The sequence below is a fragment of the Microtus ochrogaster genome, linkage group LG2 (assembly GCF_000317375.1).
Source record: "Microtus ochrogaster isolate Prairie Vole_2 linkage group LG2, MicOch1.0, whole genome shotgun sequence".
Taxonomy (NCBI): domain Eukaryota; kingdom Metazoa; phylum Chordata; class Mammalia; order Rodentia; family Cricetidae; genus Microtus; species Microtus ochrogaster.
In genome coordinates this window covers 42471675-42481732 of record NC_022028.1, presented here as the reverse complement: position 1 = coordinate 42481732, position 10058 = coordinate 42471675, and the positions used below count along the sequence as shown (strand labels likewise).

Below are 10058 nucleotides of genomic sequence, written 5' to 3'. Positions count from 1 at the left end.
AAAAAAAAAAAAAAAAAACCAATAAATAAATAAATAAATAAATGCCGCTCAAAAATATGTAGTCTACTACTTCCTAAAAACTATCTCCGTGCACTTTGTGTAGCACTGTATCCTTCGTGGGGTGTGTGTTCTGGTCCTGTATGGCTTCCACACGCCTTCCCAGGTTCATGGCATATGGCTCGACCCACTCAGTGCCAACTCTTGCTGCTTCACTGACACAGGGATAGACTGTCTTTGATCTTCCAAGCTAAAGTGGGTTCTTCAGGGATAATCTTTTCCTTTGTGGAGTGATAAGGATGGAACCCAGGCCGTTCACATGCTAGGCAGTTACTCCGCTCCTGAGCTACTTCCCCAACCTGTATGGTTTTTGATACTGCTTTTCTCTTTAAGATTCATCTTTAATTACGTGTGTGCACGCATGCGCGCGAACTTACTGTCGGTGCCTGTGGAGGCCAGAAGAGGGCATTGGACTCCCTGGAGCTGGAGTTAGAGATGTTTGTGGGCTGTTGTGTAAGTGCTGGGAATTGAACTCAGATCCTCTGCGAGAGTAGAGCCTGCTCTCAGCTGCTGAGCCATCCCTCCAGTGCACAGTATTTAATACTGAGGTCATACCTCACTCATTTGGGGAAGGTCAGTTCTTTCCCAACCAAGGCTAGGAAGATTAAGTGACTTCTTCAAGGCAGTAGATGCACTTCTATTTGGGATTCTGGGCCAAGGCTGACCAGCCTGAAAGCTGTGTCTGCCATTGGCCTTCCCTCCGAAACCTCAAGGATGGAGACGGGCCCGTGAATCATCAGCGCTGTAGGTTTCAGAACATGGCCTGACTGCCTTCCTACTCTGTACTCGTATGTTGTGTGTGTACATGTGTGTTTGCGAGTTCGAATACACAGGCGCATGTGGGCGTGTAGAGGCCAGACGTTGATTGGTGTCAGGCATCTTCCTCACTTGGTTTTTCCATGTTATTCCTGAGACAAGGTCTCTCACTGAACCTGGAGTCAGCCAGGCTGACTGGCCAGCCAGCCCCAAGGATACTCCAGTCTCTTTCGCCAGTGCGGGGATTAACGGGCTTGCCTCGTGCACTTGACTTTGTACATGCGTGCTGGGAACTGAACTCAGGTTCTCGTACTTAACGCAGGGAGCACTTTCTGGACAGATCCTACACACAGATCCTTGGATGCTTCAAGTCATTCCTTAAGTATCCATTTTTCCCAAGTCCTCACGCCCGCTCATTAGATTGTAACTTATGAGAAGTCAGACCTTGTTTTTAAGGGGCTGGTAATAAAACCTGGGGATCTCATGCATGAGTTACAGTGCCAACCAGGACCTGCTGGCTTTGTTGGTACCATCTGCGTAGCAATGACATATACGATCTTGCGTAAGGAGATGCGAATGAACTGCTTTCATGTTAGGAATCTTAAAGGAAAACACTGTCTTATTCTGCTGAAATCTCTCCAGAGGCTGGAGCTGTCTCATCAAGGATCTCGGTGGCAGAGTCCATTGTGACTAGAATTAAGCTAAAATAATTTCACGTGATGTCCCTAGCTTGTGTCTTTCTGGGTCCACAGTGCTTGTTCCCTCAGAAAGGGAAGGATTAACTGCAAGTATTTCTGCTTTCCTTCAGGAATTAAGTGATTTACAGCGCGACCCACCTGCTCACTGCTCCGCGGGACCTGTGGGAGATGACCGTAAGTTTACTCTGTTGCTAGGGGTTGCTACCGTTGAAAGGGTGGCTTCGAGCAGCTCTAAGTGACCTCCATCCCTCTGTGTTTCAGTGTTCCACTGGCAAGCCACCATCATGGGGCCCGTAAGTACAACTCACACGCATGGACTAACCCCCGCGGCCGGTCTTCACTCTTGCCCTTTGACCTGTGAGCAGATGTTTGTGATTCAGGTTGCCTATTCTTTTCCGCTGAATCACTCACGGAGCAAAACACGACCGAGGGGGTGGCAGCGATTTCTCTAAAGCACCACTGGCAAACACCTGCTGGGTCACAGCGATATTTCCCTGTGCTCATACCTCCCCGATATATAGCAAGGTCACGCTCCCTGTGCAGGCCGTCTGTGTTGGCCCTTGTTAATTTTCTCATACAGAGTCTGCTGTGTTTAAAGGGAGCAGAGCATTCCTCGCCCATATACAGTGTTCATAGGTTTGCAATAAGTCTGACCCAGGAATGGACTTGCTACACCCGGCAAGTGGCCATCTGCAGTAGGTCTCATCGTGGCTCTTGACTGCAGAAGGGGAAGGAGCCCTGCTGTGGGTGGCCTTTGTCACCTTTGGAGTTTGCTGCACTGCCTTAAACTGACCCCTCTTTGTCATCCATGTTTCTTCCTCCACCTGAGAAGCCTCGATGGCTTGAGACAGGCTTTGCTTTCTATGAACAGAATGCTAATTGTGAAAGAGCAGGCGCTGTGCTCCAGTCTGCTCTCTGGGTGAGAACACGCTAGCAATGTCTTTCCTGAGTGCCATACATACTTCCCCTGGGGCACTTTATCTACTCGGTCGTGGAGTTTTAAATCTTTTGCCCTCAGATCCAAAGACTGGAAGGGAGAAAAAAAAATGCTGAATTTCAAAGAAAAGCCTTGGAGGAATTACCCTGAATGACTAAATTATCCTATTAAGTTGTTATGTTAGAGGGGGAAAATGCAACATATTTACCTAACAGCTTTCAATAAGAAGCTGGTTCCTTCTCTTTGCTGTTCATTATCTGCTTCTAACCTCCCAAGTCCCGTCATCTAAAGGTGTGCCTCGCCGTCAGAGCTGGGGCCGCCAGGGTATTTCCCAGGTGACCCGTGTGTCGTGGGCAACTGTGAGGTTGTTTTGCATGCCTGTCCTGCTTCAGTAGCACCAACCCACTCCACCACCCACCACCCGCTGTTACATCACTTCACTGGCCACGCTGGCCACGCTTAGCCTCGTAATGTTTTTTTACAGTTACTACGCTAGAACTCAGCCACATAGTAAGAATAATTATATAATACGAATGTGTTCATCTTTTTGCAGAACTTTAAGCAGGAAAAGGCTGATGCATTCCAGTAAATATGAAGGAACTAAAATAGAATTTAGGGTATATTTTGGTTTTTTCTCCTTTAATATTTCGTGTGTGTGTGTGTGTGTGTGTGCTATTATGTGTGTGTGTGTGCTATTGCCACTTAGGAGGTAACCAAGTTTGAATTCCTCTGGTAAAGTTGTTGCTTAATTCTATATTTCATGAATACTGAATTCATCCGGCTAGGTTTTGGAGTTTTGTCTTCTACAATATAAAGTACTGGCAAATGAATATATGGCGGGTAAACTGTGTGATGGTGCCACTTAACCCTCTTACTCACCCCCTTTCGGTTGCGCTTAAGCGGGCATTAGAACTTCAAGTTTGGAAATGAGAGAAGAGAAGGTAAACATTAGTCGTGGCCTTTATAAATACTGGTGACTGCTCTAGACGCTTATCTTTCCTCGCAGCAACCCTCACGTCTACACTGGTCCCCGTAAGTGATCTGTTTGGTTAAATCATACTGCTCTGCGTGTCTGCTCCCCTTTAAATTCTGTGGGCGCCTTGGAAAACCTCATTCCTGGCAAGGAGCCTGCTCTCCAGGTAAATCACTCCAACGTCTGCTGCTAGGATCATGTTTCTTCTTACACGCTGATATTTGACGGCATTGTGTAGAAGCTGTGGCCATCTCTTTCACGCTCTTCACACCCGGGGGAGTCGTTCGGGCTTGTGTACCTGTTGTGGCCGGACACTGATGCGCCCTGTTGTGTAATTTCAGCCTGACAGTGCATATCAAGGTGGAGTCTTCTTCCTCACTGTCCACTTCCCGACAGACTATCCCTTTAAACCACCAAAGGTATTTATTTCTGTGACTGACGTGTCCCGTAGCAGGGGTTTCCACTGTTTGTCTAGAGATGGTCTCGTGATGTCACAGATTCGGGGCAGGTTAGCAAGGGCAAGCTCCTTGGTACAACCTCCAGATCGGAAACACAAAATACTCTTTCTTAGTCAAGTAGTTGCCTTTGCCTGTTAAAACGAAAGGTGGCATTGGCTGCCAGTTAGGCTCATGGGCTTCTCCTCCTTGAGATATGTGTAGTCTGGAATGTTTTCGTAGTCAAGAATCAGGCTTTTCTATCCTTAACATTATCTTTCCAAAGAGGACCCTGCTTTCTTTTTTGAAGAATTCACCAACACATATTGAGCCTCAACCACATCCCTCACTATGGGAACCACGAAGGATGCACACTGAATGGCAGAAGGGGATGGAAACGCCTTCTCTGAGGCTTAGAGCCCAAGGAAGGGGCAGTGAGGGGCGCACGAGGGAGGGAAAATGAATACAAGCTGCTAGGGAAGTAATTGTAGCAATTTTAAAATACCTAGTTTACACGGATGACATCACCCGACAGTGGCTCTTGTCGAGATTTAGATTCGCAGTGGGTTTTACAGGACAGGTGACCAGCTGGGGGCATCTCACTTCTGCTCTGATGGACTCCGTGGCCTGTTTATAGCTCCAGGTGGCCCGCTGGGCATTACTGACGGGCGGGTTAACAGGAGTAGTTGGCGGTGTGATGAAAGCCAGAGCAGTCGGTCCAGGTGCCACTCAGCCGGTCACACCGGCTATTGCAGACATCCTCATTACACCCCAGACGCCTCCCCACACCTGGAGGAGAAGCAGAGCTTAGCCTGAGGCTCTTCAAGTCCCCAGTAGCTGAGCTGCATGTAGATGTTTTCTGTTCCAAAGCTGGGTACCGTTGAGCGCATTTTACCCTTGAGCGGATCCGTCCTGCTTGTTCGTGGTTTGTGACGGTCAACACTTTTTGCTCTGTTTTATTTGTAGATTGCTTTCACGACAAAAATCTACCACCCAAATATAAACAGCAATGGAAGTATTTGTCTTGATATCCTGCGGTCCCAGTGGTCTCCAGCTTTGACTGTATCTAAAGGTAATTTTAGTTAATGGATTTAAAATAGGCATGGGGAGGATTGTACAATGTCTAGGGATCAGAATTTAAACAAAAGCCAATAATCAGACAAAAACAATGCTTCAACCCTCTGTGCTTACTCTCATCTTTTGATTTTGCTTCCTCTGTTAACTTTTTGGTCACTTTGGGCTTTTAGTAAGCTTTGGGGTTGGGAGAAATGAATGGATGGGTAAATAGAAACGAGATCAGAGATTCAAATTACTGGAACTAAGGGCTGGAGAGAAGGCTCAGAGACTAAAAGTGCATACTGCTCTTGTATTAGACCTGACATAGGTTTCAGGCACTTGAGTTGGGCAGCTCACAACCACCTGTTACACCAGCTCCAGGGGACCCAACACCCTTTTCTGGCCTCCGAGGGCAACCGCGCTCACATGTACATGCATATATATCCGCACGGATGGACACACATACACATAACTAAAATTAGGAAAATCTAAATTTAAACATTGCTAGAGTTGGAAATTTTATGATAAGCCTCTGGATGTCTGTCCTTCTGTCTTTACAAAAGAAGTAAGTGTCGTGCAAGTAAGAGGAGTTTGCTTGTCTGACGGAGGCGGAGGGCATATTTTGGGACTTATCCCATTCATTAAAGTGTCTATTGACAGTAAAAAGAGCAACTTGAGGACTGGCTGGTAAAATAAGCAGCTAAAGAGGAAAGGTCTGCTTCATGCTGCAGAGCGATGTTGTGAAGGTAGCTTACCTGACTAGCTTGAGGAATCTGCAGCATCACCATGATTGGCAGCTGCCCCATGCTGGTGCTCATCTTTCACAGGCAGCATCACCTTGTTCTTTGCTGAGCCATCAGCTGTGCTCGCAGATCCTTAGAAACCATTTTGGTTCCACTCATTGGCCAACAGTGCATACGGTGCCAGTAGTCCTTGCCTAGTGTCTCTAATAGAATAGAACCTGGCAGTTGGAAACAAAACTGTTTGGGTTACACACATCTGCCCCTGCACTAGTGACCACATTTTCCTTTTTTTTTTTTCTTCTTAATAATTTCGAGTTAGGTGTTTCCTTGCAGGTTTCATGAGGCACTGAACTCCTGATTCTTCTGTCTCTATGTTCTGGATGCTGAGGTGACAGGCATGAGCCTTCATTGGATGTTACGGATGGGGCCCAGGGCCCTGTGCATGCTAGCAAGGACTCTATCAATGGAGCTATATCTCAGCGCCATAGGTTGTTCTTAAGTGGGATAGTCTTACCAGAGGCAGGGGCCACAACCATAATTGTTTCAAGTCTTAGGTAAAGCCAAAGAACGTCTGGGTCGATTATTTATAACTGATCAATTTCCTGACCTAAAATGGTCATGCAGCATCCTTTCATAACATTTCAGCAGTGGGCTGGGCGATGGTGGCGCACGCCTTTAATCCCAGCACTTGGGAAGCAGAGGCAGGCAGATTTCAGTGAGTTCAAAGCCAGCCTGCTCTACAAAGGAGTTCCAGGACCTCTAGGATAGCTGGCATGTGCTTCTCTGCCTGGTGGAGGTTTTTTTGGTCTTTTTGTTTTGTTTTGTTTAGTGTAGCTGTTTACATTAGAAGTTTTGACATGGTAGCTTCTGTGTTTCTTTTATAATATACAAGTTAAACAGTTCATGTTGTTTGTTAAATATGAGGTTTAAGGAATGGGAGATTTGGGGCTGGAGAGATGGCTCAGAGGTTAAGAGCACTGACTGCTCTTCCAGAGGTCCTAAGTTCAATTCCCAGCAACCATGTGGTGGCTCATAACAACCTGGTGCCTTCTTCTGGCCTGCAGGCATAAATGCAGGCAGAACACTAAAAATGTAACCCCCATGTGGCTTTTATCGTTTTACAATGCTGGTTTTCTCTGTCTCTGTCTCTGTCTCTGTCTCTGTCTCTGTCTCTCTCTCTCTCTCTCTCTCTCTCTCTTCCTGTTAGGGCTTCAGGTTTGCTTGGCAAGCCACCTACCCCGAGCTGCTCTCTTGCCTCTGCATGGCCCTTTCCTCTTTCGTTTTCTTTATTTTCAGTGCAGTGAGTTCCGCGTGGGTAAGTTTTCTAAAGCAGCAAGGGCATCGCCTAATGGAATGCTTGTTGGTTCTTTTTTTCCCAATGTAGTATTGTTGTCCATATGCTCGCTGCTCTGTGATCCTAATCCAGATGATCCCTTAGTACCAGATATTGCACAGATCTATAAATCAGACAAAGAAAAGTAAGTGTTTCCTGTCGTACACTTCCTGTTGGGTGCATCTCAATATAGTTTGCCCCCCATGGCTCTGTGTAAGGTTCCTCGCCCCCCCTACCTTACCCCCCGTAGACTTTTTTTTTTAACTGTCTTTAAAACAAAAACAGAAACCTCTTTCTGGGTCGGTGTTAGGTGTTCTCTGTCTGTGCTGTGCACTTATCATTTTGAGCTGGTAAATTAGACAAGGAAGGATTTAATCACTGGGAAGCCCTGGGCATTGTTTGGCTATCTTTTCCTAGGAAGCAAAGTTGTTTCTCTGCCCACCCACTCTGACCTTCTCCTTCCAGTGGCTTCATCCTCCTGGTGCATGATAACCCTGCCTCCGGGGTAGCTTCTATAGATTTCTATTTGAAGTTGGTTTTCTGTCTCTTGTTTGTTTTGTTTTGAGTAATCTAGGAATTTACAGGTCCTTTGTTTATGCTTTTGTGTTGGCATGCTTGTGTTGACTAAACCCTGTGAGAGCGTGGGAGTTGTGTGAGGAGGCAGAGGACCAGATTCTGAACAGAGCGAGGCTCCTGCGGGTTAAACGTGTGTGTTTTTACTCTCTTTTTGTATGCCTACAGATACAACAGGCACGCAAGAGAATGGACTCAGAAATATGCAATGTAATGTTTTCAAACACTTTCACTTATACCAGAGTACTGTAAAATCTGTGTCTTTTTCAACATTAGTAGTAAATCGAGCGCTGTTGGCTGTCTCCTTTGTTCCATGAACCCTTTGGTTTCTACTCATTTTAAATGTGTTTCTGAAGCAAGACAGAACAAACCTCCAAAACTACCCTTGAAACTGTGCTGAGAGCATTCAGCATCTTGTGCTCGTTGAGGAGGACATTTATTTTGGTTTCTGAGACACTTGGACACCTGCATCTTCGAAGCAAGATCTGCGACATCACTGAGAAACAACCAGATGATTAGATGATTTTTTTTTTTTTGCTGAAAGGAGATGTTTTTACATGAGAAACACTGTATGTATTGTCCAAGATGTCATCACTTTTATAAATCTGAATTCAGATTTCATTCTTTGTTAGCTCACTTTATAATTTGTATTTTTTTACTGTATAGACTAAATATATTCTATGTCAACTCATGACTTTTTTCCCTGTGAACAGTATTGAAGCCCCCAACAACTGATGATGAATTAACTGTGCCCCCTTGTCTTAGGATATTCTGTGGGTTGAATGCATATTTCTTAAGCCGGAACTGATCTTCACACTGTATTTCCCAGTATACCGATTAGAATGGAGAGACCCTTGTTTTGGTTTTACTGTACTTGACTTAACTTTATTGCAATGTGAATTAATTGCACTGCTAAGTAGGAAGGTGTGTTACTTTTTCTTTTTTTGGTTGCTCTTCACATTTTAATTTTTTTCTGTATAGGCAATATTATATTGACACCTTTTACAGATCTTACTGTAGCTTTTTCCATATAAATAAAATGCTTTTTCTACTATCTGTCTTGATTACTTAATATAAAAACCAAAACTGCTTGATCTGTCCTTAAGGATCAAAACTCTAGACTTTTTCATGAAGACTATTTTCAATGTGGAAAATTAAATCTTTTTTTGTATTTAAAAGAAATTTGGGAGTGAGTTCTGTGGTACACATGAAGAAAAGAGAACACCTTGTAGGAGTCAGTTCTCTTCTTCCATCATGGGGTTCTTTAAAATCCAGCTCAGGTCACTTTGGTCACCTCTAACCCTTGACCACCCCACCTACTATCTTGGCATTTCTAATAACCACTTTATTCCAGTAAGTTAGTACCTCTTTATCAGCTTGTTGGCTATGAGGTCATTTACTTTGGTCCGTTGTTGTAGATGAGAATTTAGAAGCGGGGGTTTAGCCACATCCAAGATGGATTACTTATAAATGTCCCAAAAGGACTGTGGGTTTGTATCCCCTACCCTAAAGAATGGTCTTGATAACTCTGAGGAACGTCCAGGTTGACTTGTAAGAAAGACTCCCAATATTACTGCCATGACATCACTCAATGTTTTAAAGTCTGGAATCTCTAAAATAGAATTTTAATGCCATCACAATTTGAAAAGTATGTGTAAATGGTTAAGAATCTGATGGAACTACTTGGTAGCAAAAAAAAAAATCAACTCCATTGATTATTTTGTCATGATTTGTTATTATTGGAGCACAGGCTAGCCTCTTAGGAAATACATCTTTATGAATGATTGTAAAAAAATAATTAAATAAAATGTGAAATGGATGTGTAAGAAAATACTGGGTCTGAGAAATAGAGATATTAACGTCTTGAAGTAGCCATCTCATGAACAAAACCCATGTTACTGTCCATTCTATGTGAACTACATGTCTCTTGAGGTTAGGTGCTCTCATATTTAGATAATATTTAGTGTATTGTGAAAGTAAGAGATTTTGTTTCTTGAGTATCTTAAAGTATCACTTGAAAAAATTCCTTTGTGTTGACGATGATGGTACATACCTTTAATCTCAGCATTCAGGAGGCAGAGACAGGAGGATCTCTGTGAGTGTGAGGCCAACTGGTCTACCTAGCAAGTTCTAGGCCAACCAGGGCTATAGTGTCAGAGATCATATCTCAAAAAAAAAAAAACTAATAAAATTTTTTTCCATTTGTATGGCATTTACTTTTAGAAGTGTCTTTGTGTTTTCTTTTTAAAAATGGTGTGTGTGTGTGTGTGTGTGTGTTGCTGGAGGCTGCTTGTTCATTCCCGGCTTCCAAGACTCGAAATAAACACTCAGAAACTGTATTAATTAAATCACTGCTTGGCCTATTAGCTAGCTCTAGCTTCTTATTGGATAGCTCTTGTTGTTCTTTTTTAAAAATGCTGCAAGATCCCCAGCGGCAGTAGGCAGCAGAAATGCTGTAGGTCCCAAATGGTGGCGGCAGGCCATGTGGTGGCAGGCAG

The 10058-nt window shown here is 44.2% G+C and overlaps 1 protein-coding gene across 1 annotated transcript in view; it reads left to right on the top strand.

Annotated features, from left to right (window-relative positions):
• Positions 1–8614, top strand: part of Ube2d1 (ubiquitin conjugating enzyme E2 D1) — a 30530-nt gene extending 21916 nt beyond the window's left edge. The window contains exons 2-7 of the mRNA XM_005360164.3: positions 1622–1685; positions 1773–1804; positions 3763–3840; positions 4822–4927; positions 7039–7132; positions 7729–8614. Coding sequence (XP_005360221.1) covers positions 1622–1685; positions 1773–1804; positions 3763–3840; positions 4822–4927; positions 7039–7132; positions 7729–7774 — 420 coding nt within the window. The 3' untranslated portion in view covers positions 7775–8614. The remainder of the gene's footprint in view (positions 1–1621; positions 1686–1772; positions 1805–3762; positions 3841–4821; positions 4928–7038; positions 7133–7728) is intronic.
• The last annotated feature ends 1444 nt before the right edge of the window (positions 8615–10058 follow it).